This window comes from Rhincodon typus, chromosome 34, assembly GCF_021869965.1.
Source record: "Rhincodon typus isolate 14 chromosome 34, sRhiTyp1.1, whole genome shotgun sequence".
NCBI lineage: Eukaryota > Metazoa > Chordata > Chondrichthyes > Orectolobiformes > Rhincodontidae > Rhincodon > Rhincodon typus.
Window position 1 is genome coordinate 17105899 of NC_063365.1, and position 15509 is coordinate 17121407.

Here is a 15509-nt window from a genome sequence, read left to right on the forward strand (position 1 = left end):
CTGTGTAAGCTGTTAGTGCCGTACTTTAGGTCTTTTGATGCTACATAGTTATTGGTGCTTTCTCAGCGTTGCAACATAGGTTTCGACAGGTTATGTCACATGAGAAAAGCAATGCTTTTGCTTTAACTATGGAATAACAATGTTGAGCTAGCAAATTTTTACAGTACAGTAAACCTGCCAATTCTGTTTTTTATTACTAATGAACACAATAATTGGAAACGTCCCATCCTCTTCTGATCGCTGACTGCCTGACTAGTGTCCTCTCTGTCTCTCCATCACAAATGCTGGGAGTGGAAAAGAAACCAAAGTAAGATTACATGATTCTTACTGATTCTACTCCACACATTAAAAACAAATGCTTAAAATTTTTTTTGTTAATTAATTAATTAAACAAATTGACGGCTGATATCTGTTCACTTACATAGCTGACATCTTACAAGATCACCGTATCTGACTACTAATATTTGTGGCAGAATGTAATGGGAGTTGTCTTCACAGATGAGTGACCTTTTTCAAGATTTGGAAGTGCATGTGAAAGGCTCAAGTTCATAGAGGAGGACACTGGGTCAAAGACAGCAGGAATGCCCATAAGGAGAGAGAGGTCACAACCGGAGGTTTGGGTGGAGGAAGGGAGGAAGCCACCAGATAAGCAAGTTTTGAAGCTTGTGCAAGGGCAGATTGACAGGAGCAAGTGGTCCTAGGCTTCTGAGATCATGGGGCAAAGGAATTGGAGTCAGAGAGACGATGTGACAAACCTTGAGTACGTTTCAGGAAGGAAGAGCATGTAGGAAACTACATACTTGGAGAGCATGCTTGGAGCATACAAAGAAAAATTCCGAGTTGTAGCAGGACAGAAATGTAAAGACTAGAACATGCTGCACAAAGGATAGTGGAGCAATGTGAGGCATTCAGTCAGATAAAATATGATTGCATTTTGCATTTTTTTAGAAGTATTTAATCTCCTTAACCTCTCCACGTTGTAAAAATGTTACTATTCAGCTGAAAAAAAGCCTGGAGATTGCACATTCCAGACAGAAATAGCTCAAACCCAGCTTTTGAGATCTGGCAGCTGTGTTTTGAATTGGGTCATGGCACTGTCTTGTTCCTGGACAGTGGGCGTTTTCTCAGTCTGAAATGTTTCTTCCCTACAGCTGACATGTTATATAAGGAATGTGATGAATGGGGATGGGGCCCTATATGTAACAGATTGTGTTATTAGACACCAGTTGGTTCTGAGTGGATGTAGGTCAGTCCTGCTTGGTTTTGTTCAAAGGGGAAGGGTTCTCTTTGATAAAGGGGTGGCTTTTTTCTGCCATATTCCTCCGACTGTCCTAGCTTTTCTCTGAGCACCGAATAAGTCAACCGTTGGCAAGATTTTAGGAACGGTGCAAAATTTCTACCATAGTTTCTGTGGATTAAAAAGTTACTACTGTCTGTTGCATGATCACTGTTATTGAATTAGAATCACCATGAATCCGATACTTGACCGTGCATATAACATGTGAAGCACTCCGTACAATCATTGCTTCTTCTTTCTTTTTAGCCTCCAAGGTCCGTGGCAAGTTACCCTCATTCTCCTGTGCCGGGGAATCCCACTCCACCCATGACTCCAGGAAGCAGTATTCCACCATACCTGTCTCCTAACCAGGATGTAAAGCCACCATTCCCACCTGATATCAAACCCAACCTCAGCTCCTTGCCGCCGCCACCTCCAAGTGAGTCGGATGCAAAAGGCAAATGTTTTTAAAACTGGGATCACGATGTGCAGTGAAGGATGCAGCTCTTCAAATCTCCGCTTCTTACCTTGTAGCCCAGTATAACACAACTCCAGCAGGGCTTTCTGCTTGTACACATAAAACGATTGTAAATACAACTTGTTTGTTCTTACTCCAAAGAGTGGGGCAGAACCACTGCAGAACCTGTAAACAGACAATTAACAGTAGTTTCGACAAGGAATCCATGATCTCCCAATGTCAGTTTGACAAAAGGAGTAATGGAATTGGCTTATTTCACTGGTTTGTTATCAGAATTTCCATTGAAGTTATGATGAGCAGGAGAATGCTCCTTGAGGTTACCGGTGTCAATGTCAAATTTCCTTCTTGGAATATGTATCTGAAAGCTATGTTGCCTATACATTTCAACTGTCAATTCCAAATCTTGTCTCCATCTTGTTAACTTAAATCCCTAAGTAGATATCAATCACCTTTTTGTACTTTGCACATATAATGGAGCAGAAGAAGGGAGGAGAATTTTCTTCAGTTGTGTCTCACTGAAAGTAGGGTTTCCATTGAGGCAATGATGGGTGATGAATAGGTGCAGAACCCAGAGGGAATGTGCCCCCATGGTCTACTTGAGATCTGTATCCACATTCTCACCTTGACTGTTTTTGCTGGCTTAGCTCCAGTTTAATGGTTATGGCCTGTGTCAATCTGTGAGCTGAGGAGCATCAAAGACCGCATCCGAAAGACTTAGAAAAGTACTTAATAAATCTAATGGGAAATCCAACAAATGCATTTCCAGTTGAGTTTCAGTACTGTAGTTATCACAGTTTTGACCACCTCATGATCTCACCCTTTGGTTAACAAAGATGCCTGTCATTTATTTATTTCACATTTCCTGAATGTCCTGAGCAGTTGCGTCTGCTGGATTTTGTTATGTGATATTATCAGGAGAGCAGAATTCCAGGTGTGCAGATCACTGTCAGTCTGTTCTGCTGAAGCCAAATCTTATAAAATGCAGTTCCCTTTAACTCCCCTGGCTATAAGTTGACTTTGCAATGTCACCACCTAAACGGTTAAACTGTTTGCATCATCATGTTCCTTCACCTGTCTTGTTGAGGATGCTTAAACCATTCCGAGTATTTATCACATTGTCTCTTTTATCCTGAATATTCATATGGCCATATATCAGTAAGCTTTTAAATTACACAAACAGCACACTTGCTATGTCTAAAATCTGCACCTTTTTTTTTATTAAGTGACTTACTTTTGTATCAGTCAATTTTCTAGCCCAAAATGTAGTGGCAATGAATCCAGAATTTTTTTGTCGTGCATCTAATTTTAGAACAGAGAGCTGAACAAGTTTCTTCACATGAAGAGTGAAGCATCTGGAATGGTTTTCAAACTGACTGGTTGTGACTTGTTTAGGAGTATTTCCATCACTGTTTATGTGGTGGGGGGATAGTTTTGGGGACAATCTGCAGTCAAAAATACTGACTGTAGACTTGTGTTCATAACTTTGATAATTACGTCTCTAAATACAACAGTGAAGGTTTTACACCCATAGCTACCCCCCTCCTCAAAAGGATTAAAATGTTGTTTAAAATCGGTGGCGTTATTTTCACAGTGTATTTTTCCATTGAACATTTAAACTTCACTGTGTTTTCCTGAGTTTATGTCAGGTGCATGATTTGCATGTAAAAGAGTCTATTTGCATGGACTGAGTCAAATGCAAATCAGATCAGATTGCTTTCATTGAGTGAAGTTTATCAGATGGGAATCATGTATTCACAATGTTTCATGTAGGATATAGGGCTCTTTTGGCACAGTGGTAGTGCCCCTACCTCTAAGCCAGCAGGCCCAGGGTTCAAGTCCCATCTGCTCTAGAACAGTTTGATCAGGAGATATCTATTCTTGGGATAAGGCTAGCGGACACTGGAGGGGTGGGGAGCTGGTTTGCGGAGGGATAAAAACAGGACTGTTTTGCCTCCTTACCCAGCTAGGGTAAAATTTATGACAGTCCTGCTGAATCCTCTGGCGCAGAGGATCTGTAGTCCACCCTCCCACCCAGGGCAAGATGCACAGCCACAAAGTCCGGGGATGTGAAAAAAGAGAGAATTGTTCCAATGAAGTGAAATCTGGTGATGATATGAAAACCACATTTTTACTGTGTCACAGATGCTAAAGGGAAAGTTGACACTTTCTCTCCCTCTTTGGTCTCAGCCAATGATGAGCTGCGGTTGACATTCCCAGTCCGAGATGGTGTGGTTTTGGAGCCCTTCCGATTGGAGCATAACCTGGCAGTCAGTAACCATGTCTTCCACCTGCGGCAGTCAGTGCACCAGACATTAATGTGGAGGTAAGAGCATGACTGGAAATCACTTGCATTTGGATGGTGCCTTTCACATCCTCGGGGTTGTCTGGGTTTGGAAGACAGTCACTATTGTTTTATAAGCACCTGCAGTTATTAACTTACACACTGCTAGACGTTATTGATGTGTATAAAATTATGCCGGGACTGGCTGCTGGGATGATGTTTCCCCAGCCAGGAATTGCAAGGTAAAAGGGTCTGTCTGAAACAATGTGCCAGGGTTTCAGGATTACACTATAGACTATTTCAGACTGAGTTGAGGAGAAATTTCTTCCCTCTCTGAAATGCTGTACTCCATAAGGCTGTGGAGGCCAAGTCGCTATATATATTTTAACAAAGAACTAATTTCTAGAGGCTAAAGGTGTCAAGGGGTATGGAGAGAGAGAGCAGGAGTAAGGCATTAAGACAGAGGATCAACTAAGATTATGTTAAATGGGGGAGCAGGCTCGATGGAGTGAATGGCCTGCTTCTCCTTTTTTCTATATTTGCCTCTAAAGTGTCAAAATGAGCACTGCAGTAAAGATCAGTGAATCTGTTCTAGGGATGGCAAGACACCAGGAAAAACTCCTGTGCTCCTTTTCCAGTAGGTGCCATGGATTATTTTACATCCACCTGAATAGGATGAGGGGGCTTGATTTTATTCACATCTCACTCAAAAAAAAAGCCACTCCATCAGGACTGCTGTGAATGGAGAGTCTAACTGCTGTGTTTGAGGCCTGGATTTGGGCCTGAACTTGCAATCTTCTATCCTGAAGGAAGAGAGCTAGCACTAAACCAAGCCGACTATTGGAGCAGTACCAGATACTCAGGCTGCGACTTATCATCTAAATTTTTTAAAAGAGTTGAGATATTTCATCATTGTAGGACAGAAGCTGCTGAAGTCATACTGAAATCCCAGTTTACAGGCACGTTTATGTGAAATTCTCTTGCTATTTTGTAGCAGCATTAATCTAAATAGTTTAAATGGTGCAAATGTCAACGTTGCTTTCAGTTTGACATCCGTCTTGTCAGTGCACTAAATTGGGTTGTATCGCAGTCCTTTTGCCCATTAAGTGGAAACAACGAGGCATGGGAGCATGCTGTTTATTACTGGTCTAGTAATCCAGAGACCTGGGCTATTGATCCAGAGACACAAGTTCTAATCCCAGCAAGGAACATGAGGAAGATGAGCGTTTATTGCCCACCCCTAGTTGCCCTTGAACTTAGTGGCTTGTAGGCCATTTCAGAAGATACTTGAGAGTCAACCAGCTGGGGGTGTGGAGTCACATGTAGGCCAGACCAAGTGAGGAATACAGGTTTCCTTCCCTAAAGGACAGTTATAAGCCAGATGGGTTTTTCTGACAATCGATAATGGTTTCATGGTCATCCAGTAGATTTTTAATTCCAGATTTTTTTTTAATGAGTTCAAATTCCGCCATGTACCATGGAGGAATTTGAACCTCGATCCTCAGAAGATGAGCTGAGTTTCTGGATTAATAGTCTAGCAATAATACCAGAAGGCCATCGCCTCACCATTATTAAATTAAATAAATCTGGAATGAAAAAGCAAGAATCGGTAATGGTGACCATGAGCCTTTAGATTGCTGTAAAGCCCCTTTTGTTTCACTTGTATCCTTTAAGGAAGGAAATCTGATGATTGTTCCTGGTCTGCATGTGACTCCAGAACCACTGTAATGTGGCTGACCCTTAAATGCCCTCTGGAAGATATGAAAAGCTATAGTAATTTCCAGCCTAATGGTGTGGCTCCTTCACACAACTGTAGGCAGTTCAAGAAGGTGACTCCTTGGGAACTGGCAGTCGATGATAGCTTTGCCCAACCTCCCTTGAATGAGTAAAGAAAAAAATCTCTGGTTGAGTGTGGATGTCGAGAGAAGCGGAAGAAATTCCTCGCGTTCTCTGTTACCATTTTCTGATTTGGAATGTGATGTGGTGTTATACTGATGTGAATCAGACACATTTATCAGCACTAACACAGGTTAGAACAGCGACTCAGAACGATTACCTGATGAGTAGCTGAGAGATGGAGACCTTGAATCTCTTGGGTTCACTTTGCTAGATTTTGACTCAATTGTGATGCTCAAACGTTGTCCAGTCTGCTGACCATACTAGTAAAGCTTGCACATGAATAATGGAACGTACTGGAGAGATCCCAGTCATCTGCAATATTTGGAGAGAGCTAATCATATCAGGAAAGATGGGGACAGAATGCTGGAAGTTTTGAAAAAATTGTAAGATCTTTTATAGGTATTCTCAGCTGTCAAGATAGAAGGATACTGGATCCCTTCAAAACCTCCAGCTTTATGGAAGATAACTCTAATGGAACCAGTGGCATTGAGTCCGCATGAAGGAATAGCGGCCACACTGGATTGCAAGCGGTTTTTTTGTGTGCTGAATGTGTGTTGCTTTGGTGTGTAATTTTGTGCTTGATTTCTGCAATTTATTTGAATCTATTACAGGTCTGACTTGGAGCTTCAGTTTAAATGTTATCACCATGAAGACCGGCAGATGAACACCAACTGGCCAGCATCTGTCCAGGTCAGTGTGAACGCCACACCCCTCACCATTGAGAGAGGTGACAACAAGACTTCTCACAAGCCTTTGCATCTGAAGCATGTCTGTCAGCCAGGAAGGAACACCATCCAGATCACAGTCACTGCTTGTTGCTGTGTAAGTATGATCAAATCTCTTACTTTGTCCTAATTTGTGTCTTAGTATAAAATATCTCCTTTTGTTTTTGGTATGTCTTTTTCACTAAGCTGCCAGGCCTGTAGGCCTCCTGATTATCTGCTCCAAGGTCTTTCCATGTACTTCGAAGGTGCACATGAGTTTGCCTTAGGAACAGTTGGACTCTGATCTCCTTTCTCCATTTCAGGCCCATGCTTGTGGGCTTGGGAAACAGCTGTAAGAAACATTGTTTTTGAGCTGGCACTGTGCTGTGCAGCATCCACTCAGACTTTGCCACCAAGTAGCATTCTTCCTTGGAAGGAAAAATAAGTTCAGTTTGGAAGTTTTGAGATTTACAGCAACCGTTTTAAAATGACAATGCTTTAAAATGATTGCATGTCAGAGTGAAGCATGTTTTTGTATAGTAGAGACAGTCCCACACTCGTGAATGATTATCTCAGTTCCAAATCTACTAATCATCATATCAGTGCTCATGGAGAATTTCCTGCTGCCTTATTTGCTCAGCAGCTTAATGCCATCTGGGCTACCAGTCTCCACCATCTGCCAAGTTCTCCACTTGATAAGTTATTCTTTCCCTGTATTGCATTGTGACATAGTGCTCCTTACACAGTCACAGCAGCCTGGAGTTTTCTACTGCAGAGATGTACTCAGAACTCTACTTTGAACTTTATGATTTTTGTTATGCAGGCGGCAGTTTACTCGCAAATTTTCTGCCAATCTTAAGAAACTGAGGAAAAGTAAAAATCAGCTGAAACAATTCCTAGGGTAAACACAGAAATAAGATCATGCATCTCTCCTTAAGTGTGGAAATCAAAATTTGAAGCCATCTAACTATCATCCATGCACCTTGTGCACAGGAGATATTTAAGATTCTGCAATTATGGAAGCTTTCCAAATGTTAATGTAATTTAATTCATACATATTCCTCAAAAATTACATTCAAAGCAGCAGAAAACTCAATCCAGATCTCACCAAGGATAAATAAGGAAAATTGCTTTAACAAAAATCTCTTTTCATAAGCCCATAAAATTTGGGATAAATTTTATGCCCACTTTAAACCGGCAGAAAAAGAAATCATTGTTTACACAGTCATCAAGATGATTCAAGACATGCCCTATCACAGTGATTGATGAATGAGTAGAAACAACAAAGAAATTTGGGTTAACTTAAGTGTGTGTGTAACAAACAGGCAGCTGAATTTTCTCCATCTTTTAACATTAGCAATTGGCTCTGTGCCCCAAAATGCAAACATACAAATTTGGAGCAGGAGCCAGCCCATCAAGTCCATTCCACTATTCACTAACAGCATAGCTGATCTCATTGTAACTTTAAATCCATGGTCCCACATACCCCTGGTAATTTTTTACCCTCTTGCTTAACAAAAATCTACCTACCTCTGCCTTAAAAATGTTCAAGGACTTTGCTTCCATAGCATTTTTCAGGAAGAGATTTCTAAAGATTCACAACCCTCTTTGGAAGAATTTCAACTCATCTGTTTTAAATGGGTAGTCCTTGATTTTGAACAGGGACCCCTAGTTCAATATTCTCCCATAAGAGAAAACATTCTCTGTGGTGAAGACCCCTCATGATCTTTTCAATCATATCACATCCTCCCTTTTAAACACCAGTAGAAATAAGCCTGGTCTGTCCAACCTCTCTTCGTAAGATAATAGTCTCAGAGGCTAGGAGTTCTGAAACAAATAACTTATCGCCTGACTCCCCAAGGCACATGTCAGAACTCTGATAGAATACTTCCTGCTTGCCTGGATGAGGGTAACTGCCAAAAACACTCAAAAGAACGTGACACCAACCAGGACAAAGCAGCCCACTTGATAGGAGCTGTATCTACAAGCTTTCACTCCCTCCACCATCGAAGTTCAGTAGCATCAATGTGTACCACCTACTAGATGCACTGCAGAAATTCACCAAGGCTCCTTAACAACTTCCAAACCTATGACCACTTCAATCTTGAAGGACAATGGTGGCATAAAACTGGGATACCACCATCTGCAAGTTCCTGTCTGAACTGTGCACTATCCTGACTTTTTAAATAAATCACTATTCATTTAGTGTCACTGGGTCAAAATCGTGGAAACCCTCCCTAGTGGCATCATGAATCCATTTTCACCGGATGGACTGTAGCAATTCCAGAGGTGGCTCATCACTACCACCTCAAGGGCAACAAGAGATGGGCAATAAATGCTTGCCCAGCAAACATCACTCACATCTCAAAAATGAGTATTAAAAAAAATTCCATGCCAGGTATTAGTCTGATAATTCTTCTCTGAACTGCTTTCAACTCATTTTCATCCGTTTTTAAATAAGGAGACCGATACTGTACACAGTGCATCTAGATGTGGCCTCAACCAGAGGCCTGTTTAACTGAAGTACAACCTCATTACTTTTGTATTCAGTTTCCCTCACAATAAATGATAACATACAAGTACCTGCATACTAACGTTTTATAATGTATAGACAAACGACACCTAGATCCCTTTGCATCTCCGAGCTCTGCAATCTCTCACCATTTAGATACTATGCTTTTCCTATTCCTCCTGCCAGAATGAACAATTTCATAGTTTCCCACATTATACTCCATTTGGCGTATCAGTGCCCATTCACTCACCCTACTTTTTATAGCTTCTTTATGACCTTTTCACAAGTTACTTTCGTACCTATTTTGATGCCTCAGCATATTTGGCAACAAAACTTTAGTCCCTTCATTTATCTAAATTATAAACAGTTGAGGTCCCTGTAGCACATCACTCTCTACATCAGGACAATCTGAAAAACACCCATTTATGCCGACTGCCCGCTTCCTGTTAGTTATCCAATCTTCACATATCTTTGGCTGCACTTTCATGGAAAATTCTAATTTCTCATTTAAAATACAAGTGGTAAAAGTAGGTGTCTAAGTGTAGGTAACAGAGAGTTAAAAGAAAAACCCTGTTCATTATATGATGTAGAAATCGTAGGATATCGAGTCACAGAGCTGTACAGCACAGAAACAGACCCTTCGGTCCAACTCTTCCATGCCAAACAGATAACCTAAATTAATCTAGTCCTATTTGCCAGCATTTGGCCCATATTCTTCTCAAACCCTTCCTATTCATGTACCATTAGATGCCTTTTAAATATTGTAATTGTACCAGCCTCCACCACTTCCTCTGGCAGCTCATTGCATACATCCGCCACCCTCTGTACGAAAAAGTTGCCCCTTAGGTATCTTTTAAATCTTTCCCCTCTCACCTTAAAACTATGCTATCTAGTTTTGGACTCCCTGACCCTGGGGAAAAGACCTTGGCTAGTCACCCTATGCATGCCCCTCATGATTTTATAAACCTCTATATGTCACCTTTCAGCCTCCAATCCTCCAGGGAGAATAGCTCCAGCCTACTCAGCCTCTCCTTATACCTCAAACCCTGCGACACTGGCAACATCTTTGTAAATCATTTCTGTACCCTTTTGGGTTTATTGTTGAGAAATCAGAGACAGAAAATGAATTGGGTAAAAAAATTTGAGGGATCAGTAGAGAGACAATAAACATGTGTGTTTTACTTCTTATGAAATTTATCCTGCATGCACATTTCACTTGTGCTATCCACCATGTACCAGTTTTATTATTAGTCACTCATGGTTATTCCCTCATTGTATTTCTTGTGGCTCATTGGATCATATGATGTCTTATAATGTAAAGAGCATTACAGTGTATTATGCACAATATACTACATTGTTGCTAAGCTTTGTTTCATCTAACCTAAGCCTTTAGTCACTGATCTCTAGTCCACTTAAGTTAATACAGCCTGAAGTTGGTTACTGGTGATGTGGTAGCTTTACAGCAAGGATAGTACAGCACTTTTACTTATACATAAAAACTGAAAGAACTGGAGATGCTGTAAATCAGAGACAAAAATAGAAGTTGATGGAAAAGCTCAGCAGGTCAGGCAGCATGTGTGAAGAGAAATCAGAGTTGACGTTTCGGGTTCAGTGACCCTTCTCTAGAACTGAGCAAGAGTCACTCGATCCAAAACATTAACTCTGATTTCTCTCCACAGATGCTGCCAGACCTGCTGAGCTTTTCCAGAAATTTCTACTTTTGTCTCTTGTACTTTATGCACTTGGACACATCTGTGTGTGTCAGAAGACATGAAATGACTATCTATCCACATTCAAAACATCCGACACCTTGAGCTTGCAAGTGCAATGTATGCTCCTAAAACTTTTAAATAAAGAAATAATGTGGAGACTGCCTGTGATGATTAATTTTAAAACTGTTTTGCTTCTGTTCCTGCTGCTCATTGGTAATACTGAAAAATCTCAACCATGCCCAATGAGGCAGAAGTGTGCTGGCACGTGAGAAAGTAATGACAAAGAAAAATTCCTGCCAAAAGAAAATCTTCTTGGGGAGCAAATGGTGTTGTGATGGATTCATTTGTATCAGTAAATAGTTTACACACAGCGTGCAAAGTAAGGGATGCTGGCTACACATTTAATATCAGATTTTTATTTAAATTTGGACAAGGCAGTTCCTTTTTTGCAGATTTATGAATCATGTATCGCATTAACTGTCTTGAAAGGACCATATGTGATAGATTTCTACAGATGTACGGCTTCATTTGTTGCCTGGGGAATAATCTGACATTATTTATTGGAAAAAAGATCCTTGTGCTTCCTGAATGTCACTGATCCCATCTCTATCTCTCTCTCTCTCCTTACAGTCGCACTTGTTTGTACTTCAGTTAGTTCATAGACCATCAGTCCGCTCCGTGCTTCAAGGCTTGTTGAAGAAAAGGCTTCTTCCTGCTGAACATTGCATCACAAAAAGTAGGTGGACAGGGATGGTATTTTACAAAATGGATATAGAGTTTTTTTGTTTATTTTTTCAGGAGTTCCTGCCTCACGTGTTGCAAAGTGGTAAAAGCCTTTTCATCACATTGACATCAGAATGAACAGAGATTATTAGACTTGCCCAATACAGTGGCTTGTCTTCAGAATAACCATGCTCTTTTGATGCTTTTTCAAATAATTCCAAGTAACCAGAGAGAAAATTGGTTCAGGGAAACCCAGTGGAAGGAGTTTTCTGAAGAAGGGTCTAGGCCCGAAACGTCAGCCTTCCTGCTCCTCTGATGCTGCTTGGCCTGCTGTGTTCATCCAGCTCTACACCTTGTTATCTTCAACCCAGTGGAAGCCTTGCTACTTCCCAAAATGAAAACCTACAAATGTACAGTTTCTTTATCCACTGTTTTAGGTGACACAAGGGCAGAAGGGGAAGGAGATCAGAAACTTGGTTAAGTGGATTCATCAGAGGGATAGGGGCTTCTTCTTAGAGGGAAGGTGGCTAAGAAAGGAACTGACAGAAGCTTTCAAAATCGCGAGGGCGCTGGATAGAGTAGATAGGGAAATTCCGTTTCTGCTTACGAAAGGAATCAAGAACAAGAGAGCACAGATTGAAAGCAATTTGCAAAAGAAGCAAATGCACTGCGAGAGAAAAGCTTTCTCACACATTGAGTGGTTCAGTCTGGAATGCACTGTCTGGAAGTGTGGTGAAGGCAGGTTCAAATGATGGCATTCAGAATGGAATAGGGTGGTTACTTAAAGAGAAACAATATGCAAGGATATGGGAAAAGGTAGGAGAAAGGCACTAAACCATGATGCTGTTTGGACAGTCAGTCAGACACAATGGTCCAAACGTCCTGTAACAATTCTGTGTTAAACTATTGGTATTTTTGTTTGATAAGGGAAAGGAGTGTCTGAGGTGAAGCAAACACAGACACAGTCTTTTTGAAGAACGTATATACTCCGTCAGCTGTGGATTGTTGGTGTCCTCAAGTAAATGTCACTGATCATTTCACAAAGGAGAAAGGAAAATTGAAGCCTATGTGTTAATTTTGCTCTTGGATAACCTCATCAACTTGTGTGCCATAAATCAGAGAGATCAATTATTCATTGTTGATCATAGACTCAATCACTTTGATTTCTCTTACGGACAATTTGAATGGCCCCTTGCAAGACTGACTGTTCCCCGTTGCTGTTCACAATCCATTGTTCAGTCTCACATCAGAGCTGACTAACCTGAGGTCTTTGAGAGAAGGTGACTATTATAGAGTCTGCCTTTGAAAGGAGAGCAATTTGAAAAGAAACAGGAAGGATACCTAATTTTGGGCTGGTGGTGATCTATTGTGGAAAATATATGCCATATGACTAGGCCAAAGCTAATAGTGGCTTACTTCACTTTGTGTTTATATGTTTGCTGCAGAGAGAATGCAGAGTGAGCTATTAGCTAGACAACAACTTAACAATTGCTTTTAGGTAGAATTTATTTCAACTCCCATCATGAAGGTAATGGTTGACAAGTTTGTCTCTGGCTTGATAGCATCAGTCTTCCTTCTCTAGGAACCAATGTGCCCATTATACAAGTGTTGGTCTTGACAATGACATGGGTGGCAGATCTGAGCTGTCACCTAGATTTTACACACACATACACGACCAACTAGCATTACTGTCAGGATAGAAGATTGTCGCCAAATTGTTTCTCCTGCTTGACCCAAAAGTCCACATCAGAATTGGAATCATATGGTCCTGTGTGGCTCTGGGACAGAAACTGAGTTTTTTTAAGACTCTTTGGTCATTCCCTTAGCCTCTTGCCAGGTGAGAGACCAGAGAAATGTCACACAAACCCCAATTTTGGCAGCACTTGTCGCTTGGAAGAGATCTTCAGATTTCTCTCCAACATTATGCTTTTAAATAACCACACTCAAATTGAAAGATCATGAGTGAGATGTCAGGTACTTGAATAAGGTGGTTACTGTAATAATGCAGAATTCTGACAGTCAATTCATTCGTTGTCATGAATATAAGGTGCATTTGGTTTGAGAGAATGTTGCATCTGCATCTGTGACAATGGCACCGCTGATAAATTCCATCTTGTTAATCAGTAAAAAGGAATTTTAGCAGTGTGGCAGCTTCCTCGGGCAGTGCTACATTAAATGGAGAAGATGGAGTGGAACAGACAGCGATCAAGGTATCTCTGAAGTGTCCCATCACGTTCAGGCGGATCCAGCTACCAGCGAGAGGCCATGACTGTAAACATGTACAGGTTAGTATTCCCACCATCTTGTCCTTCCCTGTGTATTGAAAGTCATTTAATGCTGAAGTGGTTGTTAAGTGAGAGCTTCATTGTGTCTGAAAGGGTAGTTTACCAACTTAAACCTAAAACTGGAGTGCTGACTAACTGAGAGGAACCCATAGTGTGGAAAATTTGCTAGCTGTCTAATCTTGACTAATGTTCCAGACGCTCTATGCAATATGCATTGATAGGATTTTCTATGTCATGTTCCCTTGTTCCTACAGTGTTTTGATTTGGAATCGTACTTGCAACTGAACTGTGAGAGGGGAACATGGAGATGCCCTGTTTGCAAGTAAGTAAAGGATTTGAGCTAAAATAAAAGCAATACTCCAGATGCTGGAAATCTGAAGTTAAAACAGCAAATATCTGGCAGTATCTGTGGAGCAAGAGATTCCGCCATTGTAAGAGAATTGTGCATCTTCACACATGAAGTGCCATGATGTTTGTTTGCTGCTTCAGGATGCTTTTTTTTAAATATTGCTTCCTTTTAGATACAATAACTTGTACTTGCATAGCTTGATTGGATAAAACATAACGCTAAAAACTTCCCTCAAAAGCTATGTGTTGGTTTGTGAGACAGACTGCAGATTGGGTCTGCCTTTCCAAGATTTCATGGTGCAATTCTAAGATGAGCAGGAAATTTTCCCAGACATCCTAGCCACCATTCCTTCCTTCAACACTACTGAAATAAAGTTAACTAGTTATTTATGTTGCTGGAGTTTGTCCTGTTTGCTGATACAACAGTGCATTAACTTTCTGAGGGATGAAATGAAATGCTTTATTAGTGCAAGTGTCATTTTACTTGAAAATAGAAGGGGCATCAGTATGCACAGAATCCTTGCTATTTCTCTGTGGGTCTATCCAAATTGCTGTTTGCACAGAAAAGTTACCCGTGGGAATTCTCAGTTAAATGTAGAGACTTCTTTATTCCCACAGAAGGTTGATTTGAGTAAAACACAGCGGAGACCATTTCTGCTTGTGTTTGTTTTTCTTTCCTGCTCGATTCAGTAAACAGTGGCAGGTAAAACATCTCACAACAAAAGAGTCCTTGTTGCGGAGTCATTGTGCTATGGAAGGCATCTGTTTGGCCCATCAGGTCCATGCTGCCTCTCTGTAGAGTCCCTTTCCCCTGGTTTAACCCTTTGGCACCACAATTATGGTCAAACCTCTTTCGTTTTCAAGAATTCTTTCCCCCTTGTTGACATTATCCAGGGCATATTTATTCTGCAGGTTTTTGGGTGTTTGCCAGACTATATGTTCCATCTAAAGTCTTCTGCATTCAGCTGCGAAGCTCTGTGTACTGCACTGGTTGATCTTGGGTTTGTATTCACTTCAGAAAAAGTTGGAAAATGAAAAATCTCCCAACATCATCAGAGAATTGGCTTTAGATTTTTCTCCTGTCATCAAAGATAGAACTGTGCAGCAAAAAAGGAGGCCATTCAGCCCTTTATGTGCCAGTTTTTTGAAGGCCATTCAATTAGTCACATTCCTCTGCTGTTTTGTCACAGACTTCATGTCTACTTTTCTGTTGTTTATCCAATTTGCCTTTGAAATTATTACTAAATCTGTTTCCATCACCTCTTCAGGAAGAATGTTCCAGATCACAAGT

The 15509-nt window shown here is 40.9% G+C and overlaps 1 protein-coding gene across 18 annotated transcripts in view; it reads left to right on the forward strand.

Annotated features, from left to right (window-relative positions):
- Window positions 1-15509, forward strand: part of zmiz1a (zinc finger, MIZ-type containing 1a) — a 257416-nt gene that overhangs the window by 227114 nt on the left and 14793 nt on the right. For 11 of the 18 annotated variants that reach the window (XM_048616226.1, XM_048616236.1, XM_048616231.1 and 8 more), the window contains 7 exons: window positions 257-307; window positions 1544-1715; window positions 3897-4077; window positions 6546-6756; window positions 11493-11598; window positions 13710-13870; window positions 14125-14192. In XM_048616226.1, the coding sequence (XP_048472183.1) occupies window positions 257-307; window positions 1544-1715; window positions 3897-4077; window positions 6546-6756; window positions 11493-11598; window positions 13710-13870; window positions 14125-14192 (950 nt within the window). The remainder of the gene's footprint in view (window positions 1-256; window positions 308-1543; window positions 1716-3896; window positions 4078-6545; window positions 6757-11492; window positions 11599-13709; window positions 13871-14124; window positions 14193-15509) is intronic. The other 7 variants (XM_048616234.1, XM_048616243.1, XM_048616244.1 and 4 more) reach the window with 3 other exon arrangements.